The 25333-nt window shown below is 30.9% G+C and overlaps 2 protein-coding genes and 1 long non-coding RNA gene across 13 annotated transcripts in view; 1 reads left to right on the top strand and 2 right to left on the bottom strand.

The window, feature by feature from the left end:
• The window catches only part of LOC117218157 (SET domain-containing protein SmydA-8), a 51315-nt gene extending 35678 nt beyond the window's left edge, over positions 1-15637 (bottom strand). Inside the window, exon 1 of the mRNA XM_033466328.2 lies at positions 15511-15637. The gene's annotated coding sequence lies outside the window, so the exon portion shown is untranslated. The remainder of the gene's footprint in view (positions 1-15510) is intronic.
• LOC117218155 (SET domain-containing protein SmydA-8) lies at positions 916-25246 on the top strand. 11 transcript variants are annotated; one of them, XM_033466325.2, is made up of 10 exons: positions 916-1260; positions 3718-3781; positions 6300-6458; positions 8587-8841; positions 12860-13114; positions 18220-18373; positions 19277-19433; positions 20904-21253; positions 22740-22840; positions 24060-25246. In XM_033466325.2, the coding sequence occupies exons 3-10, from the start codon at positions 6318-6320 to the stop codon at positions 24201-24203; spliced, it is 1557 nt and encodes a 518-aa protein (XP_033322216.2). In that variant the 5' UTR covers positions 916-1260; positions 3718-3781; positions 6300-6317; the 3' UTR covers positions 24204-25246. The 11 variants fall into 11 exon arrangements, with proteins under 11 accessions (XP_033322216.2, XP_033322210.2, XP_076378253.1 ...); XM_033466319.2 differs by having other exon boundaries at positions 6297-6458; XM_076522138.1 differs by having other exon boundaries at positions 916-1416; positions 6297-6458.
• On the bottom strand, positions 16883-19314 carry LOC117218159 (uncharacterized). Its single transcript, XR_004489722.2, has 2 exons — positions 18740-19314; positions 16883-18361 (listed from the first exon to the last, which is right to left on the bottom strand). It is a non-coding gene; the product is annotated as an uncharacterized LOC117218159 (long non-coding RNA).
• Positions 25247-25333: the final 87 nt, after the last annotated feature.

Genomic DNA, 25333 nt, shown 5'->3' with positions numbered 1-25333 from the left:
TTCTCAAAAAAGAGGAAACAATTCTATCATAAAATAGACTTAATTAATAGTTGTTAATACACATTCAAGTACATTCAAATTCGTAAATTACTAACAACTTACTACATTTACAACGCTTGATAACAACATTAAATTTTGAAAGGAGATCAAGAATAGTATAATGAAATATAGACAATGCAACAAATGCAATCAAATAAATGGAATACAATGTATATAATAAATTTAATTCTTAAATAACACGAAAGTAATATAAAGAAATAAATATAATAAACGAATAATAATATTTTTTTACAAATTTGCGTATATTGAAGCTGCAGGAAAATCTGCGATATAGTGTTAGTTGTATTATTATCATTTAAATTCAATATTAAATTCTCAAAAGGAAAGGAAACAATCCTGTCATAAAATAGAAATAATCAACCCTTGTTAGTACGCACACAAGTGAATAAAAGTTCATAGTTTAACAATAACTTAATACATTTATTATTCTTGCTGCAATGTTTAATTTTTCAAAAAAAAATCGGGGAGAAAAATAAAATATGTACAATATGGCAAATGTAACAAAATATGTACAATGCAACAAATACTGTAAAATATATTCAAAGTAACAAATGTAATAAAATATATACAATATAACAAATACAGTAAAATGTATACAATTTAACAAATCCGTCAAAATAAATACAATCCTTAATGGTATTATTATCCGTTAACTCTGTTTGACGCGACATTCAATTCACTTAAAAAAAAGAAACAATACAGATGGTTGCTATAAATGCATAACTGAAATGTATCAAATAAGGATGTTAAATACACGTGATTAGGTCCTAAGCCGGCATGCATTAGCAAGTATTTGCTCTTGTCTATAAATAAACTCTATTCATGATATGAACTTCCTCCTGAGCAAACCGGTACCCGGTTAGTTACTGTCCATTTCTCTTCGAAAACGGACGATAGCCGGTTCGGTTAATCGGACTTTTTTTCTCTGTCGCTGCGCGTTATGGAACGTTGATCGAGCAACAATCACCCGCGACCATTGATTATTCCATTCGCTGTTCTTCGGTCGCACGAATTCCACCGAATCTGAAACTGTGATTTACGGCTTCGTTGAAGCCCAGCAGTGTTTCAATTGTGCCCACAGAGTACATCGTCGAACGTCGGTTCGAATGAACTAATTATACCCTCGTATGGAGTAATCGTTCCATAAGATATTTGCAATTTGTACGATCCGGCTCGCAGTCGTCTTGTCTCCGCAGATAAGTATGCAACACCCGAAGTATAATTTTGCTCGGCACGGTGAGAAAGAGAAACTGTCGGCGAAGGCGTTTAATAAAGAAAATGAAGATACAAGAGAATTACATAAGATGAAACAGACTCGGCCGTGCCACAATGTGCTATAATGAAGCGGTAGACTATGTACGGTGTGTCTAAATATACGGTGCGAACTACAAAAGCGCGATCGTTCGTGCCAGAGTATAGTGAACCGTGGGGTTTTCTCTGTTTTCTGGAATATCGAGTTTGAAAATCCTCCGGACACGTGCGACTGTCTGCGATTGGCTACCGCGTACGATCAGTGCGGCGCCATAATTTTTGGAAATTAATTTAATCAAAATCATTGACATTAACAAATTATGTTCATCCACATTAATGAATTGCAAAAATTAATTTCATTAAAGTCAATAAATTTAAAATATTAATTTAATAAACTTAAAGAAATACGAAAATTAATATAACTAATATAAAATGTAATTATTATTATTATTTATTATCGGGGCTTGTAAACCCATTAAAGCTTTTGATATCTTTTCCCGCAACGAGTTTTAACCGAAACTACGGAGACACAAAGAATGAACAAACCATTGTTAATAGTTTATTATTAATAACACAAACAAGATACCAAATTTGGGAAATGACAAAATATCCTAACGGTTGGTGAAACAAAGGACATTTTATCATTTCATCATTTCATAACAAAGTATAATTTAAAAAGTAACTAAATCAATAATTTAAAAGTAATTTAAAAAATAACTGAATAAGTAATTTAATGATTAAATAAAAAAAATATAAATAATATATAAATATATATAATAATATATTTAAATAATATATTATATAACATATAAATAAAATATATAAATATATATAATAATATATAAATAATATATATAAACAATTTCAAGTGATTCAGTTTGTATTTTTATTCGCGTGGTTTTCGGGAAAACGGGCTTAGACATACAAGTGGACTGCGGATTTTTTGTATTTATGAGAAGAATGAATGTGTCAAATACAAAGCGGAAATAACATTAGAAGAATTCAAGAATATTATTGCATTATTTTTAACTTGTTATGATTACTGAAAGAAGAGAAGACATTTTCATGTGAGTTATATTCCTTGCAATTAGCTTAGACAATTCTTATTTTGGCATAAAGGTCCGCAGTTTACGTACAAGGTGACCGAATCTGCCCTTTGTTTGCGATTTTTAATTATACACGAATAACATAATGCACATTGTTCGATAGCTTGCCAAGAAGGAGACACTCTTTGCCAAGTCTAAATCGGTAAATGTGCACAAAAAGGTTAAATCTCGTTGATTTTCATAAAATTGAAATATGTTGTAACACTGAACATTTTTAACGTCTTTTTCCTTTGAACATTACCGCTGTTCGTGCTTAGTTTTTCAGATATTCGAGAAAGACTACAGCTGCTATTATTAGGTTATTTGGAAAATAATTTTGTTTCCCCATAGGCAAAATGAAAGGCGATGTTTTATTATCTAGAGTAATGTTTATTCAATGATTTATGCAAGATTAAATTAACTTCTTAAATTAGTTTGAAAATATTTATTAAGTTAATTTACAAATTACTTTGACATTATTTATTTAGTTATTTTTTAAATTACTTAAAAATTATTTACTTAGTTACTTTTTAAATCACTTTGTAATTATTTACTTGACTGTTTTTCTAATCACTCTGAAATTAATTACTCAGTTATTTTTGAAATTACTTTTAAATTATTAATTTAGTTATTTTTTAAATCACTTTGAAATGATTTACTTAGTTGCTTCTTGAATCATTTTGAAAGTATTTATTCAGTTATTTTTTAAATTACTATTTAAATTATTTATTTAGTTACTTTTTAAATTACTTTAAAATTATTTATTTAGTTACTTTTTAAATTACTTTAAAATTATTTATTTAGTTACTTTTTAAATTACTTTAAAATTATTTATTTAGTTACTTTTTAAATTATACTCTGTTATATTAGCAAAGATTATCTTCGATACAAAATGATTTTTGTTTCACCAACCGTTAGAATATTTTGTCATTTCCCATGTTTGGTGTCTTGTTTTTGTTATTAATATATATATATTCTTTGTGTCTCCGTAGTTGCGGTTAAAACTCGTTGCGGAAAAAAATACCAAAAGCTTTAATGAGTTTACAAGTCCCGATAATAAATAATAATAATTACATTTTATATTAGTTATTTAATTTTTTTATTTCTTTATATTTATTAAATTGATTTTTCAAATTTATTGACTTTAATCAAATTAACTTTTGCAATTCATTAATGTGGATAAAAATAATTTGTTAATTTTAATGATTTTGATAAAATTAATTTTCTAAAATTGATTTTAATTAAATTCAAAAATTAACTGTACGTGGCATATGAAGTTAGTTTTCGAATAATCTGATACATTTAATTTTACCACACTAAGGGCACGTTCGCGGAGCGCGTTTGACTACTGTTTCTACATACGTATAAAGACGTCAAGAACATCCGTAAGCAATCCATATAACGGGTGAATTTTTTAACACGTCGACTGCCGTGTCACCATGACGACATTATTTCTCCAAATCAATAATGAACTTTTACGTTAATATATTCAGTGTACTAAAACGATTAGCAAAATGCAAGAATGTTGCAACAGTGATCAATACCATACAACTTAAATTTTCAATATCTACTTCATTAAAGAAATTCCATTAATTTCATGGAATTTTTAAGGCTGTTGAGTCTGCAGTCAACGTATTAAAACTAGTACCGAAAATTTAATCCAAGTCTAACTCAGATTTAATCCAGATCTAATCCAGACCCAACCAGTTAAAATAGCAACAATATAACCTTAACATTATAATAGTACTTTTTGCTGGACTTATCTCAGACATAACCAAGAGTAAATTCAGATCTAAGTGAATAAAAAAACAACAATATAATAATTTTCGTTGTATCGGATCTAACCCAGACTTAATTACATAAAACAGTAATAGTATAATAGCAATAGTATAATAACAGATTTCTTGTTTTGGGATCTAAATCAGTCGTAACTGAGACCTGAACTACACTGACCGAATAAAATAGCAATATTATAATAGTTAGTTTTGACGGATATATTCCAGACCTAACCCGAACTTAATCCAGACCTAACTCAATGGAAAAACAATAATACGATAACCTCTTTTGTATCGAACCAAAACGAAACGTAATAAAGACTCAAATCAATAAAATAGCAATGATATTTTAAATTTTGGACATGACCCAGACCTAACTGAATAAAAAAGCAACAATATAATAGTTTTCTCGTACCAAACCTATTCCAGATCTAATAAAGACCTGACTCTATAAAATTTTAGTAATATAAGATCTGTCACTTGGAACCAAACGCTGACCAAATTCATGCCTAACACGCTATAATAGAAATAATATAACATTTTTTTATCTCGGATCTAACTCAGAACTCAACAAGGCTTAATCCAGACTGAATAAATTAACAGTAGTATAACAGTTTCTTTGTTTCGAACTTAATCTAGACCTAACCCATACATAAATCATATCAAACTAAATAAAATAGTAAAAATATAACAGCTTCCTTTGTTTCAGATCTAACTAAACAAAACAGCTATAGTATATCAGATTTCTTATTTTCGACCTAATCCAGGCCTAACTTACTTAGACTTAATAACTCACACTTAACTAAATAAAATAGCAACATTATCGTAGTTCTTGTTGTCTGACCTATCTCAGACCTAACTAAGACTAAGTCCAGACCTGACTGAATAAAAAAACACTAATAGTCCCTTTTGTATCGGACCTAACTTAGACCTAACTCACACCTAACTAAAAAAATATCAACGTTATAATAGTTCTTGTTGTCTGACCTATACCAGGACTAACTAAGACTAAGACTAGACCTGACTGAATAAAAAAGTAGTAATAGTCTTTTTTGTTGGAATCTACAATTTTACAACATATAATCGACAAAGTGTAACTTATTATGCATAAATATCGTTCAACCCTGCACCTTATTCGATGAAATAGTTACATGGAAACTTTGAAAACCTGTTTACCTTCGATTTTCATCTTGGAAATGTTTATGAAAATTGCTTGAAATCCATTTGAATGATTTTATATAACGAATTTTGTAGTATAGAATTCTGTCAATTTATCAAATTTTTTAATACGGAGGATTGTAGTAGACATTACAGTATACAGGGTGGTCTGGTGAGAGTTAGTACTCGAATATTCCCGTTATTTTTTAAGATACGACAGAACTTTATTAGCAGAAATATTTCAGTATAGAGCTCTACAATATAGAGGTAATAATGTTTATGCAGCTGGCGAAGTCTCAAAGATTTCAAGGTCACCTCCACATTTTTAGATAGAGTTATATGGGGTGTCCTAAAATTATTGTACAAGCGATAAATGAGAGTTTCTTGAGGTCATTTGAAGTAACTTTTTCCTTAGTGAAAATGCAATCCGCGGCTTCGTTTACGAGTTATTAACGAAAAATAGTGACCAATGAGAAACGAGCCCGACTGGCGCGAGGCGGTCGAAGCCCAGTTCCACTCATTGGCTCGGCCGCATCGCGCCAGCCGAGCTCACCTCTCATTGGTCAGTGTTTTTCGATAATGATTCGTAAACGAAGTTGCAGATTACATCTGCGCCGAAGAAAAAGTTACTTCAAATGACCCCAGGAATCCCTCATTTCCCTATTTGAAGTAACTTTTGGGACACTCTGTATTGTATATGTATAGGTATTTTGAGAATGACGTATATGTTGCTAGGAAAGAAATTATGCAGCGATTAGGGTCAAATGGTAAAGATCTTAGGATGACTAATAAGTAGGGTACACGTAACACATAGATAAGGTACGAGTAATTGGTAAAGAATAAAGATTTCGTTAGTGATTAGTTAAACGAAAACAAAAGCAAACTGACGTCGATGTGCCAGTCTATATTGGCATCCAACGATATTGATCTATTGAAATTTTAATTGAATATTTCTTCCTACGAAAAGAAGCTTTTGGAGGCTTGACCAATGGAATCCCAAAATGTTTGCGACATTTGCGGGGAGCTTGCGACTCATAAGTGTAGTGCCTGTGAAAATGTTTATTACTGTTGCAAAGAACATCAGAAGAAGGGTTGGAAGAAACACGCTAAGATCTGCAAACCATACAAGGTGAGGCTATTATTTAATTTGAACGACGTTCGACGTAACCATATAATTAATATTTGCGTTTGTTAATATACTTATTCATATGTATACTTGATTGTTAATTTTGTATTCAAATTACGAAAGATCATTTGTTGAGATTTATACATAATTTTTATTGTGACACGAGCATAATTATACTTTATGTTGTAATTTCGATTAACCTAAATGATTATATACATATAATCTGTTCTAATTATTAGTGCAAATTTCATACCGTAACTCTATAATACTTTTATTTGCACAAGTTCTCTATCTAACAATTACAAATTATTACCATTGTCATATTCGAAATCTCTGAAATAATATATTCGTGAACAATAAAATTCAAATGTCTTATGTTACGTTCTTACGAGACTTATTGTTCCGACATTTTTAATAGAAAAGAAAATATGCAGAGCTTGGTTGGGCTATTTCTCAAACAATATTTAATTCAAATTACATTAGAATAGAACCTCGATTATCTGGACTAATTGCAATATTTAATTGCTATTATTGTACAGAACAAATGACCACAGGAACCCCTCATTTCCCGCTTGTATAATAATTTTGGGATATCCTGTATATTACACATATGTGTGCCGGTGATTTTGAAAGTGATACAAGTCATTTATAGGATGTCCGTTTTATCTGGAAATCCGAAATATCTCAGAAATTACGAGAGATAGAGAAAGAATGTTTCAACGAAAATTGTTTGGTATGGAAGTGAGGATAATGTGATATAAACAGTTTTCTTGTTAGTGAAAATATGACGAAGATGAAACAAATGAAACAAGTGAAAATTTTGAATATTTTTGGTTTCATGGCTTATACCACTTTCAAAATCACCAGCACATATGTATACATATATACATATAACTACACTGTAGTATGCCAAGTGATGCAAGATAAAGTTTACATGAAATCTGTACGGTTAAATTTACACGGCCTGGTGCCTCATCTCAACGCACAAGTTAAATTCTCCTTAATTGACGCTCGGATTGTACACAAAAATGGAGAATTTGGGAAGAAGAGATACGATTGTTCATTTATTGTTGTTTATAGTTGTTTTGTCAACAACTAAAAAAACGACTTGTAAGGCTCGAATAATCGCATCTCCTCTTCCCAAATTATCCATTTTTGTGCGCAATCTGAGCGTCGATTAGGGAGAATTTACTGTATAGGGAATGATTATAACATCAAAAGAAAGGAGACAAACGTACATAAATAGGATGCCGCGCGCACGCGCGCGATTGGACACAGTAAACATGCAAGAAAGAAAATTTTATTTTCAGTAATTTTCGTCATACTTTTATAATCGTAGCGCCAATGGCCAGCTGAGATTCTTCTGATTAAAATAAATCCAAACACGATGTTAATCGGGCTACGTTTATCAAAGAGTTTGTTATTATACAGGTTGAGTCATGTAACTTGCACATTTTAAATGACTTAACATTAGTTGATCTTGGAAACTTAGAAACTCCTCTACAAAAAATCCTCTACTCATCTTTCTCTGCATCATCTACTCACCTCTACTCATATAACAATTTTTCATAAAATGCATAATTTAAAAGTTATTTGAGATGCGCAAGTTACCTGATTCACCCTGTAAATAACTTATTAATCAATCCAAAAATAGTTGAAATTGATCCCGTATACATCGTATTTTGATCTATTTTAGTCAGAAGAATCTCAGCTATCTATTATTGCTGCTATTATAGACGAAATGCGACAATGATTGAAAATCAAATTTTTACCACATGTGAAATTTGGAAACATGCTTGATAAAACGAACAATTAGTTTTATTGGCAGGGAAATTACTATGATAAAAAATGTCAAGCATATTTGATGACACTACATTCTAATATGAAGAAAAACTTATATTATGAAATTAAAGTCAGAAGTAAGTTTTTTCAACCTAATTTAATATTATGACATAATCCAGACAGACTTTGCGCCAAGCGTATAAAAATAATGATCTCTGCAGACTGGTGGTTGAAAACCATTGATTTATGAAATTGCAGGCACCAGTCATCGATTTGTTCCTCTCCTACAATTTTTGAACTCAAAATTGTTCTCGATACTTGAAATTCACCAGAGAATTTGGTTTCGAAGTTAACAGAAGACCCGGTTCTGGGTCGCCATTATGTGGCCACAAGAAACATCAAAGCAGGAGAAATCATTATCAAAGAGGAGCAGCCTCTGTTCACCGGCCCCATGTTCAATTCCGTTCCCGTGTGTTTGGGATGCTTCGTCGCGCTGCAGAAAGATAGCGCTGTACCTTGCCCAAAATGCGGATGGCCTCTTTGTCCGAGCTGCAAGCAGCACGGATTGGAATGTGATTTCACTTCGTCTCGCAGAACTGAAAAGGTAACTGTCACCGCAAACTTAAGATTCTACAGACTACAGACATCGTATGCAATGCTATTTTTTATCTCGGAGTCTGAATTATCGACTCTGTAGAAAATGCCATAGACTTAGGATCCGTATAGTCATTGCATCTTATGGGCTTTTGTGTTCCAGCTTTGAGGGATCCTAACCTAAGACCCCCCCCACCCTTACCACTTCGTTGTCGCGCCCGGCGTTTCCAGTAATGCGTGAATTTTAGCACGTTATCAAGAACCTAATATCTTATACAAGGTGACCTATTTAAATCGATCCAGTCAAATATCTTTGAAATCGTCGACGATACTAAAAAATTTTGCAAACAAAATTTGAATGGTTTTCAGAGGCACGTAATCTGACATTAATCAGATTTTTCTAGGTGAACGCGTTGAGGACATATAAAGGTCAACTTTATTTGTTTTAATGGAATCATATATTTTTTATTATATTAGTCGATTTAGCTCGCCATTCTTTTCATAATAATACTGAGACATTAATAATATCTTACAATAGTGAGAAATCATTGGTTTAGAAGATATTTGAATTTTAGTATCGTTTAGAGGCAAGAGTACATCTTTGCATTCAGACTAAAGGTCGCATTCTTGAACACCAACTTTAGGTAGGCGAGTAGTAACACTATGAATTACAAAAATTAAAATATCTTCTAAACCAATGATTTTTCGCAATAAATGGCTCAGTACTTTTATAAGGAGAATGGCGAGCTAAGTCGACTAATATAATAAAAAATATATGATTCCATTAAAACAAATAAAGTTGACGTTCATATGTCCTTTACGCGTTCAACTAGAAAGATCTTATTAATTTCAGATTACGTGCTCCTGAAAACCATTCAAATTTCGTTTGAAACATTTTTTAGTATCGTCGACGGTTTCGAAGATATTTGACTGGATCATATTAAATGGATCACCCTGTATACAGTGGGTGTGAACAATTATATAGATAAAGAGAGTAACTTTGAGAGACACTAAGACACTTTTAGTGAAATTTAAACAAAAACTTAAGGATATATCATATTTGTATATTTCTATTTTCTATTATTTCTAATATAGAAATGTACAAGTATAGTTTCTTTTTCTTGGCGTTTGTTTAAATATCTGTAAAAAATGTAAAAGTTACTTTGAATTTATAATTATTCACAACGCTGTAGGTGGTCTCTTTTAGCTGAGTCATCTTGCATATTTAAAATAAAATTTAACAAAATATCATATTTGTATGTTTCTATATTAGAAATAATAGAAAATATAAATATACAAACATTTATATTCCAGGAATAATAAAAAATGGAAATATATATAGATATTTCTATGTTAAAAATAATAGAAAATAGAAATATACAGATATTTCTATGTTAGAAGTAAATAAAAAAATGAATATACGAATATGATATTTTGTTTAGTTTTCATTCAGATACCAGTAACAATGCAAAAGTTACTTTGAGTCTATAATTATGCACATCACTGTACAGTTGATCCACCTACAACACGGTTAATTCGTTCCGTGTTGTATCGAACCCGAGTTAAAAGAAACCAGAGGTGAGAGGTCACGAATGAATTGAGGAGCGTTTTCTGATAAATATGAGTTCAAACATGGCATCATTCCGACTATCTTTAATAATATTATAATTTTTGCATAACATTATGTATTAATAAAGAATGTTCGATTACACTCGAGTTTAGACTCATTTTCATCGAAGGAAGCTCCTCAATACATTCGCAATATTTTTATGAAAATGCATTTAAAAAAATGTAAAAGTTTAAATTTTCATTCGCGCCTAATTCCCCGTCTGTTTACATCGTATGCCGTTGAGTAGCTAGGACATTGACAGTCAATGCTCGAGACTTGTCAGCACTATTTAAATTTGAGCTGGAAAAAATTATTCGAAAATTGATTCGAAGCCTTCGTCTAAATATACCGATAAAACATGAAAATTTCATTTGACACTGAGAATAAACTCCCGTCAAATAAAATTGTTTATTCGATAATCATGGAATAAAGATACTTTTTTATTCGAATCGTTATTTAAATAATTTTTTATCTAAATAATGCCCAGCTCTAGAAGAATCGGTAATAAATTGTGTACAGATGTTAATGCAATGAAAATAAAAATTAAGAAAACGAAAGTACTACATTGTATAATAAAACAATGTATTTATTACTATTGAGAGATGTTATTACGAAATGAAAGATATACAAAAATAAATATTAAATTTAAAATGTTGTGAACTGTTATTATTCGATGTTTATAAATTTAGTAACGTTGTAAATACTCCTCTTCAAGAAAAGTATGTGAAACTATTCCTATATACCATATCTCATTATAATATAAATAAATAATATAATAATTATAAATAATAGCACAACTGTCTATAAAAATAATTACACTTTATATCGTATTTCTATAGTATATGTTTCATCAATACTATTTCTACTATTTAAATGTTCGCGTTGAATAAATTTATTGCCTACATATAAATATTCAGCATCACGGATTACATATTCGGTTCACTACCATTTCTACAGCAACTTGTAGGACGCACTGCAAATAATTTCTCTAAAAGTAAAATAGAACAGAATTTAGTACCATATGTTATCAGTTTATTTTTATGTATGGCTGCCATGATTCTATAATGTAATTTTACACATGTTCGGAAGTCACTTACAGTGGTGTGATATAATTATACACTAAAAGTAACTTTTACATTTTTTGTGATATTCAAACGAAAATTTAACGAAACACCGTATTTGTATATTTTCATATTACAATTAATAGATAATAGAAATATACAAATATAGCTTTTTTAGTTGTTGTTTAAATATCAATAAAAATGTAGACGTTACTTCTATAATTATTCACAGCTCTATAGGCGGTGTACTTTAACTGAAGCGCCCTATATATTTAAAAAGTACTTAACGAAACATTATATTTGCATATTTTTATATTAGAAATAGTAGAAAACAGAAATGCATAAATACGATATTTTGTTAAGTTTTCGCTTAGATATCAGTAACAATGTTTACACAAAATTTAGAGCTCTAAACAAAGAAATTTTTCCTTTAGAAGTATATGTACTCGCAAATGCTTCCTTCAAGAAATATTTGCTACTTGCTATAGTTGTAAGAGTTAGTAATATATACCATCGAAATAATTCAGATCTATTACGTATAAATTACAAAAGAAAATTGTTATATTTATTATAAAAATAACAAATGTGAACTGGCTGACTGACAGTGTACACTTACTACAGTGGCCCACAAAAGTGTTCGTACACATTTTAAAACGCAATAACTTTTTCAAAATCGAACTAAATGATTTGAATTTTTTTAAATGATGGAAGGACTAGTCTACTAGACGTTGGCTAAAAAGCTTTTTTTTTAATTTTGCTATTACTTGGAATAAAAAGAAAAAACTAAAAACCCTCGTTTTCTAACTCTTTTATTTGAGTCTATAACGAAAATTTAAAAAATGCCTTTTGTAGATCTCGGTAACTTATATGCGTGCTGAAAATTTGATCGAAATCGGTTAACCTAGAGTCGAGCTATAGGCGTTGAAGGATTTTGAAAACTGCAGATTTTTTACAGTTTTTGGTCAAAATCGCGATAAAACTGCGATTTTTGCGATCTTTAATTTGTTGTAACTTATATATCTAATAACAACGTGAACTGATTTCGATAAAATTTCAACGTGCATATAAGTTACCCAGATCTACGAAAGACATTTTTTAAATTTTCGTTATAGACTCAGATAAAAAAGTTAAAAAACGAGAGATTTTTACTTTTTTATCATTCCAAGTAATAGCGAAATTTAAAAAAAAAAGCATTTCAGTCGTCTAGTATAGACTAGTCCCTCTATCGTCTAACAAAAATTTAAGTCATTTAGTTCAGTTTTAAAATAGTTATTGCGTTTTAAAAGGTGTACGAACATTTTTATGGGCCACTGTATGTACGCCATTGTAATTATTGTCACTTCTCCGATATATTGCAGGTATCGATCACAGAATTCACCATCTCACACCCAAGTTACGAATGTATAAATGTTATAAAAACATTGTCTATGAAGCATGCTAATCCAGAAACGTATAAAAAATTGTTATCGCTTGAGAGTCACACCGATGATATTATTGAAAAGCAGAGCTTCACTTTTGAGGCGACATTAAAAATTATGCATTTCATCAGAAGATTTTTCAAATCGGACGATATAGCCGACGAAGAAATTACAAGAATCGTTGGAATCCTGCAGGTACGAGATCCTTAACAGAATTTCACTATGTACAGGAAATTAATAATTTCCAAATAGAAAGAAAGAAATATAAAAGAAGAAGAAAATGCTTAACTCATTAATTGACAAGTTTATTAAAATTAATTGAAGGGTGGTAACGAAAAAGTTGAATACTCACAAAAATCTATTAAATAGCGAGAGACTTTATTGAATTCAAATACACATTTTTTTACTGACTTCTACGATTAAAATAACGTCTATATAATGTAATACTGTTGGTATTATTGGACACCAATTGTCCGAAGTATTTTATCCACGTTTTAAAGTAACAGTCATAAAACAAGAGATATTACGATAGAACTTCGATTATCCGAATTCAAAATTGATAGTAAATTTCTTTCTTTTCGATTAATTATTAATACAATAATATAAGATGATAAATCGAGGCTTAATCGAGGTCCTTCCTATAGTTTCATTGTTATTACTCGGAATAATTAAAATTTTAAATAATAAAGATCAACAAAAATCTAGTTCGGTTAACAGAAGTTTTATTGTAATAGATAATATTGTGTCTCGGAAATATTTCTAGTCCTTACGACCACATTTCATGAAGATAGAGGTTAAGATATGCATTTGTAATAGGGCTAGTGATTTTAATTGAACCTATGAGATACTCGGATGCCCATAAGATACCCTAGTAGACAAAAATCTTCCGGATACTAAAAAATAAAAGTACGAGGAAATAAAATCGCGTACAACTAATAATGTGACTAAAATTCTAATCTGATGGTGAAAACATTGAAATGTGGAAATAATATGATAAATTATTTTTATTTTAAGATATAGTTTATGTTTTCATAACTCTTATTTAAATATTTAAATAAATCAAATTCTGCATTTTGATTATTTTCCAAGTTAGATTTTGATTTTGAAATAAAAATATTAATGGATCAACACTTTTTGGCAGTAAACTATTGTGCTTTTCTATCATTATATTTGCAGCTGTAGAAAACAAATGTTCTGAACTGACAGACATAGTTGGAATGCTTGAATATACCTTTACCAAATTTCATCATTTTTTATATTTTTTAAAATTACTCTTCCATCAGTTCATCAGATTTAAATTATGATTTGTCATTTTTACATTATTTATTTCTTACAATATAAAACCTAACACACTCAAAGGTGTATTAGTTACACTTTCATTTTCATCGGTTGACTATAAAGAACATACAAAGCTTATGGTCGCATCAACCCAAATATGAGCTCTCCATGTCACATTGAAGTAATTTTGACAGAAAAAGAACCATTTGCTGTCGAAAGTCTAGACGAAGAAGAGTTTTCCAAAAAGAAACCTAGCGAAAAGCTTGCCAGAGGAAAGGAAAAAATAATACGAGAATAATTTTATCTACTAATTGAACATTGAATGTATTGTAGAAAATGAAGATTGCACTGATATTTTGTTTATCATATTTCTAATGTAAGTTGTAATTTCCTTTCTTACTTTAATGTTATCAAAAGTTAAATTTTTAGTTCAAGGATCATCTTACGTAAGCGTAAATAATTCAGACACTGACAAAGGAAAAGAATTTAAAACCACGTTACAAATATATTTCATTAGAAGTTTTAATATAAATTCAAACTATGAAAGTGAATATAGAACAGCTTCTTTTCTTACCCTTTATAACTTTTGATAACAGTGGATTAAGAAATAAAATTACAATTTACAATGCTAAACAAAATATCACCGTCAGCCGTTGAAAATGAGTATGTAACTAATAAACTTTCAAGTGTATTAGATTTTGTATTTCAAGAAATAAAAAATATGAAATAAAAATAATTTTTTCATATTATTTCCAGCGTTCAATATTTATACCATCAGACTTGAATTTTAGTCAAATTATCAATTGTACATGATTTTACTTAGTCATGTATGTCATGTATCTCACACAGTGATGTGAATAATTATAGACTCAAAGTAATTTTTACTTTTTCTTGTGCTGTTTAAACAAAAACTTAACAATACACCATATTTGTACATTTATATATTACAATTATCAGTAAAAATATAGAAGTTATTTTGAGTTTACAATTATTCACAGCACTGTACATAGTCTCCTTTAACTCCCTATATATTTAAAAAGAACTTAACAAAGCATTATATTTGTACATTGCTATATTAAAAATAATAGAAATAAACAAACACGATATTTTGTTAAGTTTTCGTTTAGATATCAGTAACAATGTAAAAGTTACTTCCAGTCTATAATTATGCACATCATTCTATCTACCCGGTGTTCAATATTCGATAGAAATTCACGATAATTTAAAATCGATACGAACGAAATAAGGTTAGATGTGTCCAGCCGCGAGCACACAAAAACCTCGCGTGACACACAGTTTTTATGAACACTTACCGAGCTCAGCTGTTCGAGTTCGACGCGGTAATTCGGGTGAACGAACCCAACGTGTACACAGGCTAGCGTCGGTTGTTGACAATCCGTGACGCAACGAACGCAGGGGCCATCGATCCTTTATGTCATAATTTATTAAATCCGTTATCTAATTTCCTTGTGCCCCAGCAGTGGCGGTCGTCAGGGCATTGCCCTAACGGACGCCTTGTACTTCTCTGGCTTTTGTTTTTTCAAATATCCCAGTTATTCCTTTCTGTAACCGATGGCTGTCGCCACAGACGCGGGTGCCTATTTCGCTTCACACTTAGAGACCTCGTGACGTTTTAATAATACTTAAAATATTCTGTTATTTTCGCAACCATACCCATTGTTACCCATTGTATATATCATTCTCTATTATTAGTCCAATAGATTCATCTTTTATCCATAAAATTCAAACAGTTGTACTTCTCCCTGTTTTACCACAATCCTTCCTTTCAATATTATTCAATACAGTCCAAAACACCGGGTAATTTTTCTCCAACCTGGGTAGCTGAGTATTTCATAAGCAGATTCCGGATTTTTATGCAACATATTAATGTAGAATATATTCAGAAATATGAAATGTATATGCAAAAAATATGAAAGCTACATAGAAATTGTTTTATTATCTGCATTATTTACTACTACTTAATACTGCTACTACTACTACTATTTACCGTAATTTGCATTACAATTGTGTTACGATTATTTTTCCTATATTCTGGTCTGTCGATTCGTGCCTTTTATCACATAAAATTAACTTAATATTCTTTCACATCAATTTAATGTATAAAATAATATTCAATTGTTTATAGCATTTATGAAATATAGTTAATTCTAACCACGTTAAAACGGATACATGCAAAAAATATGCAATATATGTACAAAATATACTATATTGCATAATATGTAAAATATGCAAGAAAGAAATTATATTTTTGAAATTCTTTAATGATAAAACAAATTTCCGTCCAAGTCCTATAAATTTATCTCTTTCCTATAAATATATGCATTTATATAAATATCCGTAGTATACTCATAAGTAAGAATTCTATTTTGCGATTATTATACCCACATGAGAGTTTCTCTATATTTAAAAATCAATTGAGTTTAAGCTACAAGAACAGAGGATACGTATTTAAAATGCTTTTTCTGAATTTTAAAAAAATGTTTGCCTGGCTTCTTCTAATAAATTTGGTTATGTTATTCTGATGTAAAAGAATATTATTTATTTATAAAAATTAAAAAATTATTTATAAATACATACAATTCAATACATACCATTTTTTTAAAGCTGTCTATCTGTCCGTGACTTTCACGGGCAGGATTGGCAAGGGGTTAATTGATAAATGTATTCAAGACTGATTTTATTTATTCGCTATTGATAAATTTTCTTACAGCCCGCCACAAAAATCAGAAAACGGATGGAAGCCTTGCCATTCTTACAATGAGGCAGAACTATCCGTCTTCTGAATTTAATTCGTCATGGATAAATCGTGTGAAATCCGTTTTCCAAATTTAGAAATTTCTCTAATGAAAATATTGATGAACGGCACCACTGCTACTATCTAGTCTTTTTTCTACTTCCTCAGTTTTCAAACAAGATTCTGCTTCAATTGCATCCCTGAATGCGTCAATATTTAACGCAGCTCTTTCATCGAGCCAGGAGTCTTGGAGGCGGGGGGAGCGGGAGCGGCAGAGACTCATGTGACGGGTTAAAAAAATCGATATTTTTTTTCATAAATCAATGCTTTTGTATTCTAAGAATGTTGCGTAAAAATTTCGAATTGAAATTCTTAGTCCTTCCTGAGAAAAAAAAATAAAATTCGACGATGTTGCCTCGCAGAGCGTAATAATAATCTCAACTTAAAAAATAATTAACCGATTGAGTTGGATCAATGTATGCATATGCATAACTAAATTTTTCATCGTACGAACTAACAACCTTCGTAATAGTAATTATTTAAACCATGTTTATAGCATAATTAAGTTAAAAATTTATGATAAAACTATTTTTTTGTGTTTGAAGTTGCGTTTCTTTTACAATTTTGTATTTTTTAAAGAGTTTAATTCATAAGATGCGACTATATATATATATATATTATGAAGAATATGTCGTTTGATTTTTCGTTCTAAATCGAAAGAAAAATATGCTGGACTGCACGCCGTCGATGAGGAGTTCCCTAAGAACTAACATGTACTATTTCATTAAAAGTCGATGAAACGTAACGAAAAAAAACATTTTGTATCTTGAAATATTAAAGAATATATGTGCGAAGTAGCGATAAATTTCATCAATAAAATTATGTTATTAAAAAATTTTCTAAATATCATCTCTCGTTTGAACGCTTCACACGAGTCTCCCTCCCCCCCCCCCCCTTTAGGAAAGATCAAAATCACTGTACGGAAATTTTTTATTAAACATTCTGCATGAACGTATTCCAGAATCCTTAATCTGACATAATATTCGATATGGATAGTATAAATCGTATTTATTTATTAAGATTGAAGTGACAGGACAGGATCCGGAGAATTTTACAGGATTTCAAAGAACAATCAGTACAGGCGTCCACTGCGACTGCAGTATAGGGATAAAGCAAGCATTCCGATATACAAATCGAACGATCAAAGTACTACTTGATTGTTTAAAAAATTCCAAAACCGGAAATTGAAACAATTAATAAATTGCAGGTTAACGGGCACGAAGTTCCACTTACAGAACCTCCACACCTTGCAGTTTACGAGTTAGGATCATTAATCGAGCACAATTGCAAAGCAAACTGTTCAAAAAGCTTCACGGATAAAGGTGGCTTGATTATTCACACCGCGACGCCTATAGCAAAAGGTAAATTACCATTAGTTTAAATAATTTCAATACAGGGTGACGGAAAAGTTACTCTAAATCGGGAAATGAGGGGTTCCTGAGATCATTTGAAGTAACTTTTTTCTTAGCGAAAATGCAATCCACGGCTTTCGATGATGAGCGGCGGGTTTTGTTGGCACGAGGCGGCTGAGCCAATGAGCAGAACTGGGCTTCGAGGGCTCGTTGGCTCGGCCGCCTTGCACCAGCAAAACCCACTTCTTGCATTTTCACTAAGGAAAAAGTTACTTCAAATGATCTGAGGAACCCATCATTTCCCGATTGCGAGTGACTTTTACTTAAACTATTTACTTAAATAGAAACACTCACACATTATGTAAAAAAAAGTACCTGGATTTTGTAACTACAACATAAATTATTTATTTATTCACCAAAATTAATTTCGTCACATTCGAAGTAGATCGAATCCGAGGCAATATATGGTGCCTTTTCATAATTCCGTGTCTTTCCATATTCTCGTGCGTGTACTTCATGCATGCTTTTCCAACTGTTTTCAATGAAAATGAGGTTAGGTTCGATCTCGCGGTCTAATACCAGAGGGCATGGAGATACGGACAAGTTCTAAAATCTGACCCTATTTCCGGATTTATATTAAAAATATAAAAATATGCATCATTAGTGTTTTTTATCATTATTAGTACTAATTGAAACCGCATTGCAACGTAACATACGTTTTGTACGACGTAAATCACATTAATAATTCATTTCTACGAAAATCTTCTGCAAGCGTTTCTTACGATTTTTGACAAAAAAAAGACATACTATTTGAATTCCTCAGAACTTTTTTATTCCTTCAAGTTGCAACATTTGTTGAGTTCTTCTTTCTAAAATTCAAGTAATTTGATTTGCTATTATGTTCTATTTCAGGAGATCATATTTCCATCTGCTACACAGATGCGTTATGGGGTACTGTAAATAGGAACCACTATCTGTACCATACAAAATTTTTTTATTGCATCTGCGACAGATGCAAGGACCCTTCTGAATTCGGCGTAATGTTTAACGCCTTAAAATGCAAGAAAATGTAAGACACTTTAGATTATCGGTGTAGTTTGGAGTTTGTTCCAGATCTCGACTTCTCGAGCGAAATTGAGAAATTGAGAACTCAAAACATTATTTAATTATACATATATATGTTACAAAAAATATTGCAATAAATATTGCAAAATCTGCAAATTCTATTTACAATAGAATTTGATTGACATCAAGAGACGAATACGATACATAGAGTAGTTTCTTTTCAAGGTCATTTCTCGGAGTTTCCAAGGTCATCGATGTTGACTTGCATACAAGTGCATTTTTTTTATTGCATTATGTAGCTAACGTCACCATATTGTATTCAGGTAATAACTTCACCTTGAAATGGCATTATACATGTTTCAGTGTATTATAATTTCAGCTACACGATGCACTAAATAAATGCGCTTAGATGCAAATTGATTTTGAAAACTCCGAAAAGTCTGACCTTAAAGAAAACTACCTTTTGCATCATATTCCTCACTCGATACCAATCAAATTCCACATACAATATTTTTTGTAAAATCACTATGGAAGGAGATATTGTGATGGCCGGGTTTTAAGCAAAACGCCCAATATACAAGGTGTCCCAGGTTTTAATGTTCAAACTTTGACAGTATATTCTATGGCACAAAGTAAGAAAAATATGTTATGTAAACATAGGTCATATAGAGCTTTATTAAGAAGTTATAACAAAAATTCAGAATAGGAATAGTAATCAACTAAAAAAAAAAAAATAAAAAAATAAAAAAAATCTTCGATCGATGTCAATCATGTATTGTCAACAACGGTAGGCATTTCGAAATGCGTTAATAAACACAGCTTACATAAACACACGGCATATGCTGATCTATTTAAGCCAATGCTCGCAGCAACAGCAAGTTGATTACTATTCCTATTCTGAATTTTTGTTATAACTTCTTAATAAAGCTCTATATGACCTATGTTTACATAGCATTTTTTTCTTACTTTGTGCCATAGAATACACTGACAAAGTTTGAACATTAAAACCTGGGACACTCTGTATAAATATTCGTAATAACCTATACTAAGTTTTGTATCAAAAATTAAAGCTGAAAAGATCATACAGTTTGAACATGAACATTTCTTTCAAAATCAAACATCTCGAAAACTGAAAGTAACAATAAAACGGTTTCGAAATTTGTGTTCAGCACACGAAAATCTACAATAATCACTTATGAATTACCAAAACGTTTAAGACAGAAGCAGAAAAGGTTGAAATTTCTTGGACACTGTTAGACAAATTTATCAAACATTATACACATAAGTTATCAGTAGCTTGACTAAGCACTTTTTTTCTGCCTTTAATCATTTTAATAAGTTCAAACTGACATATCAACACTTTTAGTTTTTTTTTTTAATATCTTCACTGTTTTAAATTATTACTCATTTTTGCCATAAATGCATAAAATGCGCAGTCTAGTTATTAGTTAACTAATTGTCGATTTATTTATAGAGATTGTCCTGGATACGTTTTGCCAGAAACATTCCTCGGAACAGAACCAAAACCTTACATATGCGGAACCTGTAAATTATCGATGAGCCACGAAGAGGTGGAACAAATTTTGGAAAGGGTTGGCATAGACCTCTCGAGAACAAAGAAAAACAACATCGCCGCATGCCACGAATTTCTACAACGTTACAGGGACATTCTACACCCTAATCATTTTTACAATGTCGACATTATTATTGCTTTGTTTCAAATGATTGGACAACAAGGGGCAGAAACGATGACTGATAATCTCCTGGTCGAAAAAATCGAACTGTGCAAGAAGCTCGATAATTTACTCCGAATCATCGCACCTGGTAACTTAACACACTTATAATATCTAATTAGAACACACTAATATAACCTGCCATAACCTTGATATAACCAAACGCTGTGGATCTTTATGCAATATATAAATTATCTGCATCAATTGCAAGATGTAGGAGACAAGTGCAGTCCCGTTTCTCTTTTAAATATTTTTAATAAGTTGTAATTAACATATCAATATCTCTAGTTTCTTTTCGATTTTTTTACTATTCTATGTTTCACCGATACATTTTTCTCATAAATGCATAAAATTACTGCGTCTGCAAAATTTTGGGGTTGAAATTATGAAAAATACTTATACCGGGTGTCCCAAAAACGTTGTAAGCCCTTGAAAGAGGTGATACTTTACGTCATTTCAAATCACTATTACCTTAGCGAAAATATTTTACGCGGTATAGTTAACGATTTATTAACGAAGAGCATGGACCAATTAAAGGACGAGTACAGTGAACGAATTTCGGCGCAGGCAATGACCCGTCGAAGCCTAGTTCCGCTCATTGGCTCGGCGCCTCGCGTCAGCCGAACTCGCCTCTCATTGGTCAGTGTTCTTCGTTAATAACTCGCAAACAAAGCTGCTGATTGTATTTTCGTTAAGATAAAAATTAATTCAAATGACTTCAGGAACCCCTCACTTCACGACTTTGAGTAACTTTCGGGTCACCTTGTATTTTTGAATGGTGATGATACGCGACACTTCTTTTACGCAATTTGAATGGTATCAAAGGACTAATATCCGGTAAGAATATATTTTTCAAGGTTAACCTTCCGGAGTTTTCAAAATCAATTTTTCCCCACACAAGATATATGAATATATTTTTATTGAACCATGCAGTTAAGATAAAAATGATTTGTATCATCCTAATTTGAAAATATATTTATGTGGACTTCTTCAATAACTGAGACATCGTTCTGTAGATTAGAGTGTTCAAAATCTTGAAAAAATTAGATGACTGAGATTTAGGAAGAACATTGCGATGAAGATTTTATGTAAAATCAAATTTGTTAGGGATTCAATTCTTGCATGAACATTTTATTCATTCTACAAGTCAATTTTACGAATAAAGATGACTTTGTCATACTTTCCACGACAAAGATGTTATTATGAAAACTCTATTCTATTATGAAAACACTATTTTATAAATAACTTATGTTTTCGAGTTGCAGAAAATTTGTTTAAAAATTAAAGCTGTATAGGAATTTTTATAAGAATATTGCGAGTATTCAAAATTAAATTTCTTGGGATCCAAATAAACTGATTATTTTTTGTTTACAACGCTTTTTAAAATGTATGATATATAAACAAAGTAAAATAAAAATGGATGAGTTATCCTAGAATCTTTTATGTATATATTTCTAAGGAACGTTGGCTGGATAAAAATTAAAATTGTGTTTTCATGGATATTTATCCCATAAATAGATCGTATTTTATGCGATAGAGAAAAGCACCTTAATCATGTTTGAATATGTCATTATCAGCTGAAAATCGACTTCGAGGACTTCTTCTTTTCGAGATCCATGTAGCCCTTGCAGAATTCACTAAGAGACACCTGGAAGAAGACACTTTAATGTTATTAATGGTAAGCCTTTTACTATACCATGGAAAAATATATTAGATCGTTTATTAAAGCATCGTAAGCACTGTATTCAAGAAAAGTCGCTATGCAAGAGGTGGGATGGCGACGCGAAGCAGAGTCTCTGACTGATCATAGTTCAGAATTATAACGTTCATGCAGTAGACGCGTCACGCCGCTTTGAAGGACTCCCGCGCATGCGTCGCCTATCCCCACTCCTTGCGTAACTTATTTTCTCGTCCACACTGGCCGGGGCATCGCGTGGAGAAGTGCTAACGAGTGGTGGAGTGAGGAAGAAGAACCTATGGGAAGAATCACTCACTCCCATTCCTAAAATTTTCTCTCTACTATTCTCCCACCACTTGTAAACACTTCTCTAACATACCTGCACGCGACGCGGTGCAGCAGCTTATCTTCTTGGTTTTGTTACTAATAACTTCAATATTAAATATTTCAAAAACTATGAGCCGTCTGCATCCAAAACCGGATATCATTAGATTCAGTTTTAATTTCGTTTAATCTTAAATTTAAATCTCATCAAAAAGTGAGTATTACGCTTGGGATTACGTTCTATTGTCAACTACATTTATTTTCAATTTTCATGTAAAATCGTTGAAGAATGAAGTATTTTTTCGTTGAGAAAACAATGTGATTTTTGAAATGCAAACTGAAATATATTTTGAGCTATAACACTTACATACTTTAAAGAATATTTCATTCTAAGATACACCGAATTGTATTACATAATTTAAACAAATATTATGTAATAATTGTACAAGCATTACTAAACATTAATTCGTATCACTTAAATGTTAGTGTGGAATAATATTATATTGAGTTAAATGTTATAAATATTTCACAATATTTTGTTATAACATGCATTAGATTCTAGATTAGGTACATTATATTACCTAAGTTTAGCAGTACTTAATTCCTATTTTCCGTTTGTATTTTCAGTCACACATGTTTTATAGGAACTTCCAGCTTTTATTTTAAAACTGGTGTAATTGAGTACTCTAGTTTACTAAATGATTTTTTTAAAATTAAAAGTTAACAACAAAACTGAACCATGTGTTTTCGTAAGACTTTTATACAAAACTACAAATTGGCAATAATGTTACGTTTATTTCTCAAAGCTTAAAATGTGTTAATGTTATTTAATTTTAAATAGACAGTAATGACATTATCGTATGGTGTTTCTGTTATTTCTCTTTATTTTTTACAGGAATCAAAGAAGTGTTTACTTGAATCTTATGAACTATTGAAATACGAGCCGAAAGTACTACCGGAAGGAATGATTGCGCACCAAATTAACTTCAACCTACAAAAGATGAATGCAGTTTTAGAACATCTTAATATCAAATCCTGAAACAACGATTCATAGCAATCTGGGGATAACTTGACATTTTGTGCTACTTTTTAAACATTTATTTCACATTGTCTAAAGTTTAGACAAAATAATGCAAAAATGATAATTAAAGGGTAAAATCTCTTTTAGATTGAAACGGTCACAACTTCTTAACAGGACAGTTGAAATCTGGTTTTTAATTTCTAAATTGAAATAATGGGGCATAACAAATCACTTTATATATTTAAACCAATACTTTTAGAAGATTATTTTGAACATAAGCGTTCCATGTGTATATCTTAGATTATATACATTCTACAATTCTCAATAGAACGTTATTTTGTGTGATTGCAAAACGTTAAATATATTTAAATATATTTATAAGTTAATTTTTAAGAATTAATTCCTAAAATTTTAAAATTGATTCTTGTAAATTTTCAGGAGTGACACAAATATAAATCAGAAAAATAAAATCGTAGAAATAATTTATATAAAAAAAAGACGTTCTTGGAAACCGTAATGCCATGGTTGTAAGAGTATAAAGTGATGTTTCAATTGATAAATTATAAACTAGTTTTAAAAAATGGCTTTCTGTTTTTTTTCTCGTTTACAGTCACCGTTGCTACCCCCCACATAAGTTGTCACTCTTCATTTTCCGATAACTCGGTATATCCCTTATTCAACTGTATTATCACATGATCATTCAAAACATTGTGAAAATCTCTACTGGTCTGATTACTCGCATACTGTTTCCATTTTATAGAATCGGTGGGAAAAGTTCTTTCCCTAGGTATTTCATCAAATATGGAGAATCAAAAGCAGCATTCTGCTTTTTTACTACCGAAAAGGTACTGTTCAAGCAAAAAAATATTGTGTGATGTGTATGGAGAAGATAGTTGTTCTGAAAGTAATTTCGTTTTTGCAAAATATGCCGAAAATGCTGCTTTTGATTTTCCATGTTTGATGGAAGACCTTAGAAACAATTGCACAGTATCAAACAAAATTTTTAACGAATAAGCTTTGAGATATCAGCTGTCAAAATATATGAGTCATTTATTTTGAAAGTGGCCTAAGTCCATTTATTTTAAAATCCATTCAAAATCCATCTCCAACAATCTCCATAGATAATTACATTGCATTATGTATATTTC

The sequence above is a fragment of the Megalopta genalis genome, chromosome 5 (assembly GCF_051020955.1).
Source record: "Megalopta genalis isolate 19385.01 chromosome 5, iyMegGena1_principal, whole genome shotgun sequence".
In the NCBI taxonomy this organism is placed as follows: domain Eukaryota; kingdom Metazoa; phylum Arthropoda; class Insecta; order Hymenoptera; family Halictidae; genus Megalopta; species Megalopta genalis.
This window is presented reverse-complemented; position numbering and strand designations above follow the sequence as displayed.

What these genes read in the sequence shown, in the direction of transcription:
- LOC117218155 (XM_033466323.2), top strand. Translation starts at nt 6,318, where the DNA reads ATGGAATCCCAAAATGTTTGCGACATTTGCGGGGAGCTTGCGACTCAT. An exon ending in CGCGACGCCTATAGCAAAAG is followed by an intron (nt 18,374 to 19,276) that starts GTAAATTACCAT and finishes GTTCTATTTCAG; the next exon opens with GAGATCATATTTCCATCTGC. An exon ending in ACACTTTAATGTTATTAATG is followed by an intron (nt 22,841 to 24,059) that starts GTAAGCCTTTTA and finishes TATTTTTTACAG; the next exon opens with GAATCAAAGAAGTGTTTACT.